Source organism: Onychomys torridus, chromosome 1, assembly GCF_903995425.1.
Source record: "Onychomys torridus chromosome 1, mOncTor1.1, whole genome shotgun sequence".
Classification (NCBI taxonomy): domain Eukaryota; kingdom Metazoa; phylum Chordata; class Mammalia; order Rodentia; family Cricetidae; genus Onychomys; species Onychomys torridus.
Genome location: NC_050443.1, coordinates 88,365,041 through 88,382,726, shown reverse-complemented (window position 1 = coordinate 88,382,726; position 17,686 = coordinate 88,365,041). Strand labels below are relative to the sequence as shown.

General features: G+C 39.0%; 1 protein-coding gene across 1 annotated transcript in view; it reads left to right on the top strand.

The window, feature by feature from the left end:
* Nucleotides 1-17,686, top strand: part of Sbf2 (SET binding factor 2) — a 345,635-nt gene that overhangs the window by 282,545 nt on the left and 45,404 nt on the right. Inside the window, exons 24-29 of the mRNA XM_036177261.1 lie at nucleotides 578-705; nucleotides 2,100-2,275; nucleotides 3,479-3,624; nucleotides 7,496-7,694; nucleotides 14,930-15,126; nucleotides 17,238-17,378. Of these exons, the coding sequence (XP_036033154.1) occupies nucleotides 578-705; nucleotides 2,100-2,275; nucleotides 3,479-3,624; nucleotides 7,496-7,694; nucleotides 14,930-15,126; nucleotides 17,238-17,378 (987 nt within the window). The remainder of the gene's footprint in view (nucleotides 1-577; nucleotides 706-2,099; nucleotides 2,276-3,478; nucleotides 3,625-7,495; nucleotides 7,695-14,929; nucleotides 15,127-17,237; nucleotides 17,379-17,686) is intronic.

The following is a 17,686-nucleotide window of genomic DNA, read 5'->3' as shown; positions in this document are numbered from 1 at the left end:
GTACTCTGTTTTAAAAAAAAAAAAAAATCTCTTAGGGGTGAATTGCAGTATAGTAAAACTAATAAATGATTTGAGTGTGGTGGTACACACGTTTAATCCCTGCACTTGGAGGCAGAGGCAGGCAGATCTCTGTGAGTTCAAGGCCAACTTGGTCTACATAGTAAGTCCCAGGACAGCCAGGACTATACAGAGAGACCTTGGATTTTTTTTTCTTTTGTTATTGTTGTTGCTTTGGTTGGTTGGTTAGTTGGTTGGTTGGTTTGAGATAGGACTTCTCTGTGTAGCCATGGCTGTCCTGGAGCTCACTCTGTACACCAGGCTGGCTCCAAACTCAAAGATCTGCCTACTTCTGCCTCCTGAGTGTTGGCATTAAATAAAGGCCTATGTTACCACACCCAGCATAAGAGACATTGTCTTAAAACAAAAAAAGAAAACCTACTGAATGAGATTCTAGAATCTTGGCATTTTCTCTCATTGCATCATTGGCATTGTCCTCTGCTGATACATCTCTTCAGAAGAGACTCTAGACCTTAGCTATAAAGTGCTATTGCTGAATCTGTGTCCTGTCTTCCTACAGTTGGTGAACAGACAGTTGTGCGGAGCTTTCCCATTTCCTCCATCACCAAGGAGAAGAAGATAACCATACAGAACCAGTTGCAGCAGAACATGCAAGAAGGGCTGCAGATTACATCGGCATCTTTCCAGGTACACCATGCATGTTTCAGATTTTAGAATACTTGCATAGACTCTATCTACTTGAGTGTCCCTAACTTAAAACCTCAAAACCCAAATCACATAGTGTTTTTAGAGTATTTTCAACTTCATATTTCCACATACACATCAACATGTATCAAGAAAGAAAGAAAGCCCTTCTAGTAAAAGATCTTCTATAGATCTAGTTACGTATCTATTTTCTGTGGTCATGGGGTCAGAAGTTAGTGGACGGACATAAGAAGGTGAGTATATGGGAGGGTTGGCTTTGGCTTTGACACTACACTTCCGGACTCCCTTAGCCAACAAATTGTCAGTCAGATACACAATGGCTCTTGTTCTCTAACAACTTATTCCCCAACTCCTGCTGATAAAACTTTAGGTAAAAATAATTCTGTTTCAGAAGGAAATATTCTATGGCTTTTCTGTGGGAAAAGTAAAACTCTGAGAAGTTTAGCTGGAGCTAAGACATTATTGTTAGGAATGACTGAATGGCTCCAGATGAAACAGTGACTTTTCCAGAAGTCTCTTGTCTTACTAAACCTATAGAAACAATGATACACACTGTGTGTGGAGAAAGGACCTTTCCTTTATTGTTTCTTTTTAAAAGTTTATGTCTACAATAGTTTGATTTTCCTATTCTTTACTTCTTCTCAGACTCCCAAGAATCCCAGTGCTTTCCCTCTCTCTTTCTAGTTGAGGGGAGGTTCCTCAGCTCATCATTCCTGTGCTCTTCAGAGAAGCTGCTGGTTTAGAGCTTGAACCCTTCTCACATCACGTTTAGCCTCGACTATAGGGACATTCTTACTGTTCAGCTACCAAGGAGCTCTACACTTCAATGTTGCCTGCCTGCACTGTTTGCAATTCTTGTGTAACTGACTTTTCTATTCCTAGATTTGTTTATATCTGTGGATAAGAAAGAACCATATTATGCTACATTCTTTCTCTAGATCTAACAGTTGAGGAATAGAATGGGAACATTTCCTATTTCACGTAGGTTAATTCCCTATCTCATCATAGAAAACATAGTTTTAAAGAAAACCAACTTCAAGAACATAATTTTTCTCACCAACTGACAGTCTATATTGCAAATAAACTTTCCTTTGTAGAGTCAGTTCTCTCTGCTCACCTTTACATGGGTTCTAGGGATCAAACTCAGGTTGCAAACACATTTACCTGATGAGTCATCTGGCTAGTCATACTTTTTTCTTTTAAAACTTAAAAAAACTTCCAAAATCCTATAACTTCTAAAGTTATAATTCTATTACTAATGTTTTTCTCTTTAATATTGTTATTTTTCTGTTCACTTTTGTTGTTTTTAGTGATGTGAATAAAAGTTGTCAAGAAATCCTTAATGCTTCTGATGAGTATGTCTCTTTTATCTCTAGTTGATTAAAGTAGCATTTGATGAAGAAGTCAGTCCAGAAGTGGTAGACATCTTTAAAAAACAGCTAATGAAGTTCCGTTATCCTCAGTCCATTTTTAGTACCTTTGCTTTTGCTGCTGGACAAACTACCCCACAAATCATTTTACCCAAGCAGAAAGAAAAGAACACCTCCTTCCGGTAAGAGAGATGGGTCTCTTGCCTTCAGCCCTTCCATAGCTAACTGAGAGGAAGTATTTCATTAATGATGGCTTTTCTCGAACTGTGTGTGTGTGTGTGTGTGTGTGTGTGTGTGTGTGTGTGTGTGTACACATCTCCACATGTTTGTGAAGGTCAAAGGATACCTTGTGGGACTCACTTTCCTCCTTTCACCATGTGAGTACCAGGGATTGAACTTAGGTTATCCAGGACATTAGTGACAAGCATCTTTATCTGCACTAAGCCATTTTGCTGGCCCTTTTAACTCCTAATTTTTATCTTATCATCTCATAAATTAAAACTGATTTTCAAAAGGATTCTCGGGTATCTGAGTTGTTATTTTCTCCTCTTAAAAAAGAAGAATTATTCTTTTTCTATACTTGAACAGTTTATAGCTAGAGAAAAGGCACGTACACACGTACATATCTAAAACATGTAAGAAATAAGTGTTGCCAACCATTAATGTCATATGACCTCAGAGAAAGTTTGAAATGAAGGAAGTGGGGGACTTGTGCATGACTGAAGACTTGCTAATGTGATCTATGGGAACCATGGTAGAAACAGTGGTATAGATAATGGAATAGGCTTGGGAATGCCCAAAAGCTAAACCAAGGTGTTTAAGATTTGAGTATCAGCTGGGCATGGTGGTACACTTTTTAATCCCAGCACTCAGGAGTCCCAAGCAAGTGGATCTCTGTGAGTTCAAGACAAGCCTAGTGTACATAGCAAGTTTCAGGACAGCCAGAGATACATAGGAGACCCTGGGGTGAGGGTAAGGCAAGATATTTGAGTGATCAGTAGTTTATGTCATGCTTTAAGTTCTTGTACATTTTTGCCTGAAGGAAGTGACATAGGAAAGCAGTTCTCCACAGTATGAAAGTGATATAAAGAAGTATAACAAAAGTATGCATTGCACGCCTTTAATCCCATCACTCGGGAGGCAGAGCCAGGCGGATCTCTGTGAGTTCGAGGCCAACCTGGTATACAGAGCGAGCTCCAGGACAGGCACCAAAACTACACAGAGAAACCCTGTCTCGAAAAGCCAAAAAAAAAATATATATATATATATATATGCACCGTAGTATGTAGTTCTGGAAAAGTAACAGTGTGAGTAATATAGGTATCAAAACTACAAGTGGTGTCTTCATATTAAATTGATTTTCTCTTTGTTTTTATGACTTCTAGAACTTTCTCAAAAACAATTGTGAAAGGTGCCAAAAGGGCAGGAAAAATGACGATTGGGAGGCAGTACTTATTGAAGAAGAGGACGGGGACAATTGTGGAAGAGAGAGTACACCGTCCTGGGTGGAATGAAGACGATGACATTTCTGGTATGTAAGAACCACTGTCTATAATTCCATTTTCTTCTGTCTTTTTGTTGTTTTTTTCTTTCTTGAGACAGGGTCTCACCATGTAGCCCTGGCTGGCCTGGAACTTACAACCTATACCAGGCTGGCCTTGAACACACAGAGATCCATTTTTCTCTGCCTGAGAATAGGTTAGCTGCCATACTTGGCTATCCTTACATGAATAACAAAAGACGAAATTGTAGTTGTACATAAACTGTAATGCACAAAAATTGTGAAAGCTTCATGAGTTCTTAACAGTTTCTCAGAACTGGTAAGATAAATTTTTACTAATATTCTAGTGTTTAGATAAGATTTTGACTTTTTTTAATTTTCTAATTATTTTTAAGATTTCATTTATTTTTATTATGTATACAGAAGAGGGCACCAGATCTCATTACAGATGGTTGTGAGCCACCATGTGGGTGCTGGGAATTGAACTCAGGACCTCTGGAGTGCTCTTAACCTCTGAGCCATCTCTCCAGCCCTGACTTTTTTTTTTTTTTAAATAAAGACAGGGTCTTGTGTACTCCAGCCTTAAACTCACCATGTAACCAAGGATGCGTTTCTCATCCTCTTGCCCTCACCCCTGGGCTGGAATTGCAGGCATATGTGCTATCCTGCCTGCTTGTAGTGCTGCATGCATACTGTGCAAACACTCTGCACCTGAGCTACATCCTCAGCCTGGTATTTGTTAACTTACACTGCTCCTCTACAAAGTCACACACCAGCCATCTTTACCTGGGGCTTTTAGACAGGCTTTGTCTGTGTAGCTTCGTCCTGGAATATCTGGGTCTTAGTAAAGGAAGAAAGAAGGAAAGCTGTGCATAAAGTAAGAATAAGGGAATAAGGGCCGGTTGTGCGGTGGCGAACGCTGGTAGGATTTCCTGAAGGGGATAAGGATCTGGGTGGTGGGAGTGGCACACACCTGTAATCCCATACTTGGGAGGCAAAGGCAGGCAGATTTCTGTGAGTTTGAGTCCAGCCTGGCCTACAGAGCTAGGTCCAGGACAGCCAGGACTACACAAATCCTGTCTCAAAAAACAAAAAAAATATTCCAAGTTGAAGACTAGGGAAATCTAAGATGAAGAAATTCTTAAGTGTTAAAAAATTACCTGAAAAATAACTTTAAAAATGCATATAGTTAGCCAAGATATTTCTTAGCTGGGGAAAATAGAAGAAAGCAAGATATCTTGTTGACTGATTTTTTTTCTCCAATTTTTAACCAAGTATTGAGTATTCTATGGATATAATACATAAAATATGATGTAATGGAAGGGGAAATAATATTATCCCTTTTTTATCTCAAGAGCTTAGATTCCATCAGTAGTAATTATACAACTAGAACTCGTAACAACCTTCTAAAAGAAACCTCATTTTTAGTGAGAGCGTTGCTTAAGTAATTTTCATCTGGCTTGCTAGAATAAAGAACCTACAAGATTTTATGTGTGTACTTCCCCAGTGTAAGAAGGAATACATACAGACTTATCTCTGTAGGCAATAAAAAGACCTGTCATTCTATTGTTAAAATGAACACTTATTGGAACTCTGGCCTACTCACATTCATATACAAAACATTGCTACTTGTAATTATTGACTCTTCTAATTTGAATTATTTCATTGAACAAAAACTAAAAAAAGCAGTCTATAACTGGACATATACATGTATAGTTACAGCTACTCAGGAGCCAAAGCAGAGAACCACTTAAGCTCATAAATTCAAGGGCAGCTTGGGAAGCATAGTATGACCCTTCCTTCAAAAATCAAACAATGAAAATCATTCCATGACAATTACTCCACCAAAAGACCAAGTTACATAATGTTCTTTCTGTTGTAAAATGGCATGCGGCAGCCTTGGCAAATTTGAGCCAAAGTGAAGATAGCCAAACCATGCAGATGCAGTAGCAGCAGCATGGCACAGTGGAAAGTTACACCATGTAGACACAGCATCCACATGGAAAGTTTTATTATTAAAGGGGAAGGGGAGAGGAGAGAGAGAGAGAGAGAGAGAGAGAGAGAGAGAGAGAGAGAGAGAGAGAGAGAGAGAGGTGGAGGTGCTTTTGCAGCCTCACGGGAGGAGAGAGGAAGGAAGAAAGAGAGAAGGGGGCGCCAGGCGGTGGTGGAGCACGCCTGTAATCCCAGCACTTGGGAGGCAGAGGCAGGTGGATCTCTGTGAGTTTGAGGCCAGCCTGGTCTACAAAGTGAGTTCCAGGACAGCCTCCAAATGCTACAGAGAAACCCTGTCTCCAAAAAACCAAAAAGAGAGAGAGAGAGAGAGAGAGAGAGAGAGAGAGAGAGAGAGAGCGCGAGCAAAAGAGAAGGGGGAAGGGTTTTCTCTTAAAGGGGACTTTATGTAAGATGACATCAGGACACTGGGTGGGTCCCCAGGAGGCAGGCCAGAATGATAACATTCTTCCCTTTTGGATTATTATGAAAAGGTGAGTGTTATGGATAACAAGTTTGGTTTTTGTATGGTTTTGGATAGAGCTGTATCTTTTGCTTTTTTGAAACAGGGTCTCTCTGTGTAGCCCTGGCTGTCCTGGAACTCACTCTGTAGACCAGGCTGACCTTGAAAGCACAGAGTTCTGCCTGCCTTGGGTGCTTTAAAGGCGTGTGCCACCACCATGCCTTGTCCTTGCCTTTTAGTACTCTTGAGTACATTTCTGAGGCCTTTGAAAGTTTAACTTTTCTCATATTAAAAACAAATAGAAAATTAGGACAGTTTTTCATATGAATTTTTTGTTGTGGTTATACAATACCAATTAGGAATGTCCTTTAAAAAAAAATCCTCTCTAAAGTACTTGGTTATTGAGTAAATTCTTTAGATCATAGTTCTTTGAACCTGTAATTACAAAGAGTCACAGAGTTTTTCATATACATTATATCCTCTAATAAAAGGATTTCCAGGAACCAAGTGTAACTTTTCATAGTTTTTCCCTCTACTATGCTTTTAGTTAGCCTAGAAATTTCCATATAAATGTATTCTTTTCAAAATAACACAAAACCTTGGATGATAAATTTGTATAGTAATCTTATAAAGATAAATTTTACTAACAGATTGTCTTCTGGTTTTTAGAATCCTGTATACAAATTATTGTACTTAAGTGTCAATGGATAGGCCTGACTGAAACAGAAGAATGTGGCTAATGAATTTAAAATCATGTCATTTTTACTTATTTTGTTGTTGTTTTGTTTTGTTTCTTTTAGAAGTGGAGTCTTACAATATATTCCTGGCTGGCCTGGAACACACTATGTAGACCAGGCTAGCCTCAAATTCAGAGGTCCACCTGCCTCTGCCTTCTTAGTACTGGGATTACAGGCGTGTGCCACCACACCAGGTGAATTTTCTATTTTTTTTTTTTTTTTGAGACAAAGCTTTATGTAGCCCAGGCTGGCCTTGAACTTTAGTATTCCTGCTTTTACTTCCCAAATGCTGGGGTTTTAAAATGTACCGTGCCCCACTTTGTTTTTAGAAGTTATTTAAATGGTGTTACTTCCCTCTTACTGTTTCCTGACTTCCATTACTGTTTTCATCTATGTTGAACTATAATCCCTTATAGAAATTGTTTAATTTATGACACATAAAATCCTGGCAACCCTAACATAAAAACCTTCTTCAAAAGGAAATTTTGAGCCAAGCATGGCATCGCATGCCTTGAATCTCAGCACTGGGGAGGAAAGGCAGGCAGATCTCTGTGAATTCCAGACCAGCCTTGTCTACATATCAAGTTCCAGGTCAACCCAAGCTGCACAGTAAGACGCTGTCTCCAAAAACAAGTAGTAGTTGCTGGTGCTGTTGTTTTGAGTTCTTTACTTTGAGCTGATCACTTTGACAAGACCTATTTCTGCCTGTTAGTTTCAGATGACAGTGAACTCCCAACAAGTACAACCCTGAAGGCCTCAGAGAAATCTACAATGGAGCAGTTGGTGGAGAAAGCATGTTTCAGAGATTATCAGCGCTTAGGTTTGGGCACTATAAGTGGCAATTCATCCCGTTCAAAACCAGAGTATTTCCGAATCACTGCCTCCAACAGGCTGTATTCACTGTGCAGGAGGTAAGTGTCCGTGGGCTCCAGAAAGAGACCATTCTTAGTTTCCACTTGAATCTTGAAAGTATTTCAGAAACAAGATCCCAGGGATGTGTAGCCTTAGGTAAAATGAGATGGCATCCCGTTGGTATTCTCAGAACAAGTGGATGACTGAAAAGCACCTCTGCTACAGCAGAAGGTGACGGTGCTTATTCCTTCTGGGCACGTTCCTTGTGTATCCTTCTTTTTGTAGTTCGTCATTTTCCAGCTTGTGTGTGAAGATGACCTAAAGTAAGAATGGCATTTGCCCAGACAGATGGAAGAGAAAAAAAGTCTGCTGTAGGCCTGAGCTCCACGTATATTTTCCAGAGCCAGAGAGTAAAGATCACCAGTTTGCAAACCGTTTGGTCTCTTAGTGCAGGGGCTTAGCTCTGCCATCAAAGCAGCCATAGACTAAGGAGTGAATAGGTGTGGCAGGCTTTGGCATAGGCTATGATTTGCTAACCCAGATATAGATAGGGGCTCACCTATATTGTCTACTTAGAGTATTTTCCTAAGATACTACTTAAAGAATGTAACTAAGCACAGCTTTTCTGTGTTCTTGCCACTTATTGCTATTTTCCAAAAATGTTAAATCCTATTTTATGCTTTCATATATATATAAATATATTCTCAAAAACTATATTCCACCATGCACAAATTTAATACTTTGATTACACAGTAGGTGATTTTACTTGAATTTAGACATTCCTAATTTCATTAAGGAGCTCTAAAAGCACTGTGAAAACTGTAAGCCTTGTGTATATTTTAGAAAGTTACCTTAATGCTGCTATTAATCGCAGCTCTACTTGATAAGGAATTATAGGTATATTCTTTTAAATGGTAATTCAGTTTGCATATGACTATGTAAAACGTGAGAAATAAGTTGGAAATACAGTTTGAGACTATGGCCAAGGAAAATATTTGCATAAAAAAATTAAAAACTTGGGACTCTGAATATAGAGAAATTTTGCTGGGCTTCTCTGTTTTTCACACTAAGTCCTCTTCATAAATAACTACAAGTGGAATTGTCAGTGTGATGTCCTGCTCAGGAAAGCTTGCTATCAGAATTAAGTCTGCTGGTGAGAGAACAGACTTCATCATTTATCATTCCAATCTGTCAGAAACAATAAAATCTTTTCTTTTTTTATTGTAAGCTTATGGCCATTGTCCTGGTTAGCTTTTTTGTAATTAAAATATAATTACATCATTTTCCCCCTTTCCTTTCCTCCTTCAAACCCCTCCCAAGCATTATTACTCCTTTTGCTCTCTTTCAAATTGATAGCATTTTATATATATATATATGTATGTATGTATGTATGTATCTAAATGGATAAATACAACCTTCTCAGTCATATAAACATTTCCTGTTGTCCTAGTTAGGGTTACTATTGCTGCGATGAAACACTGTAACCAAAGCAAGTTGGGGAGGAAAGGGTTTAATTCACATAGGCTTCCACATCACAGTTCATCATCAAAAGCAGTGAGGGCAGGAACTCAAGCAGGGCAGGAACTTAGAGGCAGGAACTGATGCAGAGGCCATGGAGGGGTATTGCTTATGGCTTGCTTCCCATGGCCTGTTCAGCCTGCTTTCTTACAGGCCCAGGACCACCTGCCCAGGAGTGGCACTCTCCCTAATCAATTGAGCCCTCCCATATCAATCACAACTAAGAAAATGCCCTACAGGTTTGCCTACAGCCTGATCTTATGGAGACATTTTCTCAATTGAGACTCCCTCCTCAAATGACTCTAGCTTGTATCAAGTTGACATAAAACTAGCCAGTATGTGTGCTGTATATGTTTGTACATATATTTGTGTATGTTTTGTGTGTGTGTGTGTGTGTGTGTGTGTGTGTGTGTGTGTATATATATATATATGGTTTGGTTACAGTGTTTCATTGCAGCAATAGTAACCCTAACTAGGACAACAGGAAACATTTATATGACTGAGAAGGTTGTGTATATATATATATATATATATATGATTTCAGGGCTAACCACTTGGTATTAGATAACCACTTTAGGGGCCCTTCCCAGGGGAAGACTATTTCTCTGCTCTCAGCATTCCTTAGTTGCCTGTAGTTATTTATGTATTATTGAAGCCTGATTGTCTTTCCCACTTTATCATGTCTATTGTTGTCTTAATAGAGGATTGTTGGAACACTTCTTATTAGAAGGCACTTATGGTAGAGTAAAAGAATACATATCGATCAAACTATTGGGAGGAAATAGAAAAACAATCCAGAAGGAGGCAAGAGTGGGGAAATAAAAGAGGAATACAGAAAGTACAAGTATGAGATCGAAGACTTTCACACATACCAATAAGTAATTATAAATCGACAGAGTCTCCAATTAAAAGAAGATTATGGAGAGTTTTTTTAAGTGTTCTAAAGCTGTTAAGGGACATAATTAATGTACAAAAATGCAAAAGGATGAAAATAGACATTAAAAGTAAAACTTATAAATTCTGTTGTTCTATTTTGTTCTATAAGAACAAAAAGAAAAATACTAAAAACAAAAAGTATCACTAGTAATAAAGACCAAGTAGAGTTCTTACAAGTGCAGAACTGCCTTGACCCTTGAAATTCAGTCAGAAAAATTCGTCATTGATAAAATTTAAAGAAAATATATAAGTTTTTATAGACAGAAAAACATTTTAGATACAATATACACTTTTGGTTTTTATTTAAAAAAGAACTCTCAAAAATAAGAAATGGCGGCTATTCTCTACAGCTCATTCTGGTCATGTCTTTTAACTCACAGCAGAAGTCATTTACTGCTGAAGTGTTGAAAGCTTTCCTCTTAACATCAGGATAAGAATTCCACTGTCACTTTTGTGTACTGTTGCACTAAGCATCCTAAGGTGTGCAAAAGACTAAAAAAATTGTAGGAAACTTGAAGGACTCTACTAGAAAACTTTTAAAATTAGTAAGTGAATTTGGTAAGGTAACTGGTACAAGTTGGCAATGCAGTAATTGGTTATATATAAACCAGAACCAAACCATTCCAAAGAGAATCTTTTGAGTGACAATATTTAGGTACTGCCAATTGTATATACAGTAGCACTAAGGACCATCACCACTTAAGAGTAAATATAATGGAAGATGTGCAGTACTACACTATGAAACATTCAAAAATATTAAGGTCATTAAAGGTTCAAATAAATAGATATTTCAAGTTCTTGGATTAGAATGCTCCTTTTTCTTTTTTTTTTTTTCTTTTTTTTTTTTCTTTTTTTTTTTCTATTTGGTTTTTCAAGACAGGTTTCTCTATAGCTTTGGAGGCTGTCCTGGAACTCTCTTTGGAGACCAGGCTGGCCTCAAACTCACAGAGATCCACCTGCCTCTGCCTCCCGAGTGCTGGGATTACAGGCGTGCACCACCACCACCCGGCTAATGCTCCATATTTTAATACATGCATTTCCTTCAGGAGTTGACTTATAGATATATTGAAGTGTCAATGAAAACCCCAATAACAAAGGCTAAAAAGGTGATGGTAAGGCTTACACAGCAATGCCAAGACCAAGAGTAGTTCAGGTAGACTTACAGAACAGTACTCTCAAGACTTAGAGAATAATACTGCAGGCTATCAAGACTTTATTTAGCCAAAGTAATCAGGGATGGAGAGATGACTCAGTGATTTAAGAGTATATACTGCTCTTGAAGAGGACCCAAGTTTGGTTCCCATAACCCATGTAGCAGGGATTCACAACCTCCTGCAACTCCAGCACCAGGGGATCTGATGCCCTCTTGTGGTTTCCATGGATACCTGCACTCATATACACATACCTACACAGACACAGATATGTGATTTAAATCATAATACAAACTTTTTAAATACTTATTTTATGTGCACTGGTGTTTTGCCTGCATGTGTGTCTGTGTGAGGGTGTCAGATCCCTGGAACTGGAGTTACAGACAGTGAGCTGCCACTTAGGTGCTGGGAATTGAACCAAGGGTCCTCTTGAAAGGGCAGCCAGTGCTCTTAACTGCTAAGCCATCTTGCTAGCCCCAATAATACAAACTTTTTTTTAAAAAGTACTGTCAAAAAACCTATAGCAGTTGGGCGGTGGTGGTGCATGCCTTTAATCCCAGCACTCGGGAGGCAGAGCCAGGCAGATCTCTGTGAGTTCAGGCCAGCCTGGGCTACATAGTGAATTCCAGGAAAGGTACAAAGCTACACAGAGAAACCTGTCTTAAATTTAAAAAAAAAAATACAGCTTCTATAAAATTGGAGAAGAGACAGGCAGTGGTGGCCCACACCTTTAATCCAGCACTCAGGAGACAGAAGCAGGCAGATCTCTGAGTTCGAGAACAGCCTGATCTACAGAGTAAGTTCTAGAACAGCCAAGGCTCCACAGAGAAACCTTTGGGAAAAAAAAAAATGGAGAATATTTTTCAAGACCTTGAGATAGAAAAAGGTTTCTTGGGACAGGAAAAGCATTACCCACAGTGTATAACAATCAATTATAGCACTTCCTCATCAGGGCTAGCAGTAAGAAAGTGAAGAGGAGCCAGAGGCCAGTTGACACCTATAATCCCAGCACTCCAGAGGCTGAAATAGGACGATCTCTAAATTCAAGGACAGCATGGGCTAGCTACAGTGAGAACAAGTCTCAAGAAAAAAGAAGGAAGGAAGAAAAGGGATAAGAGGGGGAGTTAAAATGATAGCAGGGGATTTTAATGAACATTCCATAAGGAAGTGGTTATTTGGGTGGGAAAAAAATTAAAAACACAAAACTATCCATTCAGTAAATGAGCAAATGCTTGAACAGACTGATCCCAAAAGAAGAAATGTTAAGTGTCCCATAAATATATGAAAAGTTAATCATCCTTAATCCTTAGGAGATTGCAAATTAGTGTATTAAGATTCCTTTCCCTTCCCCAGTCAGAATGGATATTGACCAGACAGTGAGTAGCAGCAAACAATGATGAGTATTTTAGAGAGGGACCCCTTTATCCTGCTGGCAAGAATAGAAACTGATGTGATCACTGTGGAAGCCAGAATGGAGGTTCCTCAAAATACTAAAATAGAGTTTCCATATGAGCTAGCTATATCCTGATAACTGTAAACTTGAGGGAATCTAAGTCAGCCTACCACAGACACATTTGCTTGTCCATATTTTTTACAGCACTGTTCACAATAACCAAAATATGGAACCAGCCTAGACGCTCATCACAGATGAGTAAAGAGAGTGTGGTATATATACACAATAGAATTTTATTTAGCTATAAGAAATTAAATAGGTCATTTGTAGGAAAGTGGTTGGAACTGGTGAGCATCATGTTAAGCAAAATAAACTAGACTTGTAAATACAAATATCACATTTTCCTGCAGAATCTACATTTTTTTGGTTTTTTTCGAGGCAAGGTTTCTCTGTGTAGCTTTGGTCCCTGTCCTGGATCTGGCTCTGCCTCCCAAGTGCTGGGATTAAAGGCGTTCGCCGCCGCTGCCGCCGCCGCCGCCGCCACCACCACCACCACCACCACCACCACCACCACCACCACCACCCCGGCCAGAATCTACATTTAAATATAGATGATGTGAAAATCAAAGTATTAGTGAGAGGATAGGAGTCTTTTGGTTTTTTGAGACAGGATTTCTCTGTGTAGCTTTGCGCCTTTCCTAGAACTCACTTGGTAGCCCAGGCTGGCCTTGAACTCACAGAGATCCACCTGCCTCTGCTTCCCGAGTGCTGGGATTAAAGGCGTGCGCCACCACCACCACCACCACCACCACCACCACCACCACCGCCCAGTGGGATAGGAGTCTTAAAGGAGGTAAGCAGGGAAGAGGAGAAGATAATGGAGGAAGACAATTGCCACATTTTCTCTATGAAGTGTGTGTGACCTGAAAGCAGGAGATACTGTTTGGTGGGAAGGCAATGAACAAGAAGACTAGTGGGAAGAGTGTAGAAGAGTTGGGGTGATACAGCCTTATTAATGTAACTCCAGAGATCTGTATGCTTAAAGTGAATAATATGGTAAATTTTATGCCAAGCATATTTTACCATGATAATAAAAAATCACCACAAGGATGCTGGATTAGTAGTCAAGGAGTTAAAATAAATGTGATTCTTCAAATAAAGCAAATTGCTGTCTTCTTTCGCTTACAAATTAAGTACTCTTTACTTCCCCAGCATCCTGTCCTGAACGATGAGAGCCAATCTTTAAAAATAAATACATAAACATGGTGATATATTGTATACAATTCTCTGAGAATTAATTTTAAGGGTTTTTTTTTTTTTTTTTTTTTTTTTTGGTTTTTATTTGTCTTTTCCAGAGCTGAGGACCGAACCCAGGGCCTTGCGCTTGCTAGGCAAGGACTCTACCACTGAGCTAAATACCCAACCCCTAATTTTAAGTTTTTTTAAATTAAAAAAAAAAATTATCATCATAACACAGACTTGGTGGCATACACTTTTAATCCCAGCCCTTAAGAAGTAGAGGCAGATGGGTCTCTGTGATTTCAAAGCCAGCTTGGTCTACATCAAATTCCAGGCCAGCCAGGGTTATATACCAAGCCATTGGCTATAAATAAGTAAATAAACATAATTATGTAGTATTAAGGAAACAGTTAAGCTTGTTTTGACATTTGAACTTCTTGTTGTCATTCCAAAAATCACTTGTTTTTTTATTTTTGACCCTTTCACTTCTCAGGCAGTCTACAGCGCTTTGTTCTCTGTTGTCATTGTTGTGAGTTGTTGACAGTTTAACTTTTTCTCATAACACAAACCTTTAATCCTAGTACTCAGGAAAGCAGAGACAGATGGCTCTCTCTGAGTTTAAGGCCATGTTGGTCTATATAGCAAGTTCCAGGCCAAACAAGTCTATCTGATAAGATCCTGTTTCCAAAAAAAAAAAAAAATTGAATTTAAATGAACTTATATTTTATGATATATCTCCACCAACATGTTTCTGCATGTTCAAAACTCACAGTGATGCTGGGCAGTGGTGCTGCACACCTTTAATCCCAGCACTTGGGAGGGAGAGGCAAGTGAATCTCTGTGAGTTCAAGGCCAGCCTGGTCTACTTAGTGAGTTCCAAGACAGGCTCCAAAAGCTACACAGAAAAACCCTGTCTCGGGCAGAAAAAGAAAAAACAACAACAACAAAAAACAAAAAAACAAAAAAAAAAACTCACAATGATGTTATGCTATTTATACTTTTATATTATCTCATTTCCCATGTTTCTTACCCTCTCCTCCCTTCTGCATTCCTGAAGCTACCCTGGCCTTTTAGTCATCCCTCAAGCTGTACAAGACAGTAGTTTACCAAGGGTAGCCCGCTGCTATCGACACAATCGCCTACCTGTCGTATGCTGGAAGAACTCAAGAAGTGGTACTCTGCTCCTCCGATCTGGGGGATTCCATGGGAAGGGAGTTGTTGGTCTTTTCAAAGCACAGAACTCCCCTCAAGCCGGTAAGCATCTCTGAACAATACCACTCTCACTGAAGAGTATTCCTAAACCTCCGCCAAGCATAGTATCTAGGCCTGTGGACTCAGTTCCTTGGGAGACTGAGGCAGGATCACTTGACCCCTGAAGTTTGAGGGCATCCTGAATGCCATAGTGAGACCAGAGTCTTCCCAAAGGTAAAGGGAGTAAAACCTGGGTCCAGCTGCCTCTCACCCACACCCTTTTCACCATGCCACATGCAGAATATGCAGCACTGGACTTCAGTGAAGATGGCTGCTGGCATGTGGGACTCCACATTGAACTAACATCTTACTTACCATATCTGATCTTTTTCCCCCCTTGGTTTTTGACAGATAATAGGCTTTGGTTCTAGACTGTTTTCATTCTGGCAAACGAGAATATCCATTGTTGGAAACTAGATTGTACCAACCTTTGCTCTTTCTTTCTGAACAGTATCCAGGTACATTTAACAGCTTCAGAGGTAAATAGGGATTTTGTCCTGTGTGGCATGTGAATACACACAAATGGTAACAGTAAACTCAACCAGAATGCAGCTTTTAGGAAGCTAGGGAAATAGGAAGTGATATTGTTCCTTGCCCTAGAGATATTTGTGAATACCATGACCAAGGTAGTAAAGTCTTGAGCTATAGTTTGCTGACCTTTTTCATGGTTTCTAGTTAAACTTGGCCCACTATAGTATTAGATATGATTTGGGAAATAGCATTCTTTCTTCTTTAGAACCCAAAATCTTTGGTCAAGATGGTAGAAGAGCCATGTGGTTTTTGAGATCTCTATCCCTCCTGAAAGTTGGCCAGTGTGCCCCCTCATAATTTGCTTGATTGAGGGCATCATGAACAGTACTGTATTGTACCTAGCTTGGAGTTTCAGTAGTGTTGTAATAAAAAAAAAGTTGATTTTACCACTTTCTGTTTTGGGAAGTTCTCCCAAGCCAAAGTGTGTATGTAGAGCACAAGCAGATATAACTGTAGAAAGCCTGTGAGTTTGGAAGAACTGGCAAGCATATTACTGAGCACACAATGGGGAAGTTATTCCACTGTGTTCTGATTCTTATAGGAGTTTTATTTTTATATTCTAGTATATATTTTATATTTCTGAATAAATACATTTGCTTAATTTGATGTTTTGATGTTTTTCAAATTGGGATATACTTCCTAATTGATGTGATCAGAAAGAATAGTGTCATAGTTGAAAATGGCATGTGAACCTTACATTTGATGATATCTTAGAGCAAATAAAAATAATGCTTATTATTCTCTGTGCAAGGTATAAGAAAAATGTATGATTTTGCTGTCCTTTTAGTATACCTCTTCTGGATGCCTGTGCCTGCCAAGTGTGTAGCACCCACCTGTAATCCCAGCATTTGGGAGAGGTAGAGGCAGAGGAACAATATTTCAAGGTCACCCTCAGCAACATAATGATTTTGAGGCTAGTCTGTACTACATGAGACCTTTATCAGAAATTAAAAGTACATAAATAAAGGGACTGAACCATTTCATTGATTCAGTTTTACTTCACACAAACTAAGCTCATATTCCTGCCAACTATTTGCTTTACAGTTGTATTTGTCCCTACTTTCTGCTCCTCTTTTAGAAGAACCAGGGCATATGGCAAAGTGGTTCCCATATTCCTCCTGTCTTTCTCTACTCTTCCAGCAACAGAGCCCCACAAGCTCATGTCACCTGTTAAGCCTGTTGGGACATTCTCATTTCTGCCTATTCTGGAATGCCAAAAAACCTCACTCTGTTCTCTCTGCTCCCACACAGTAGCGTGGGCAGAATGTGAGGAGATCATCAAAGGGATGTTGTTTGTGGATATTCATTTTGATTCTACCAATAACATCAATGTTTAGAAGGCGAGTCCTGTGCTGGCTTCCCAGACTTGGACCCTTTATGGGAGAATCATGAGCAATTGAGAAGCAGATGTGTTAAAACCAGCATCAAAAGATAAGCCACATAATTGATCAGGCTTTAAATCTAACTAGTTTCTATATTTGGGTATGGTAGCATGAAGTGATATAAAGGAAGTATAAGCAAATATATTTGAACTTTTTTTATTAACAGACTTTTATTTTATACATTTTTCTTTTGTATTATAGTTTCTACCTCCTCTTTGGAATCGTCCAGTAGTATAGAGCAGGAAAAGTACTTGCAAGCCTTACTGACTGCAGTTACTGTTCATCAGAAACTCAGAGGCAACAGTACCCTTACTGTCAGGCCAGCACTTGCCCTGTCCCCAGGTAAGAGCTGATGATGGTTTATTGACAACTGCTCTGAAAAGGCAGTGTCTGTTTATGAGGTTAATCTCTTTAGATAATGTGCTTTTAGTTACTTCAACATGACTCCTTAAAATTTTTATCCTACAAGGCTTTAAGTTTAGCTTCTTTTACTTAGAAGTCAAAGTACCACTTTTAAGTCTAGTAATTAGAAACTATGTGTAGATAGTCAATTATTTTCTTTTAAAAATACTAAGAAAACAGAAGGTAACAAACATAAAGTAACCCTAAAGTCCCAGAGTCTACTTTACATAAACCTTAAAATATTATGA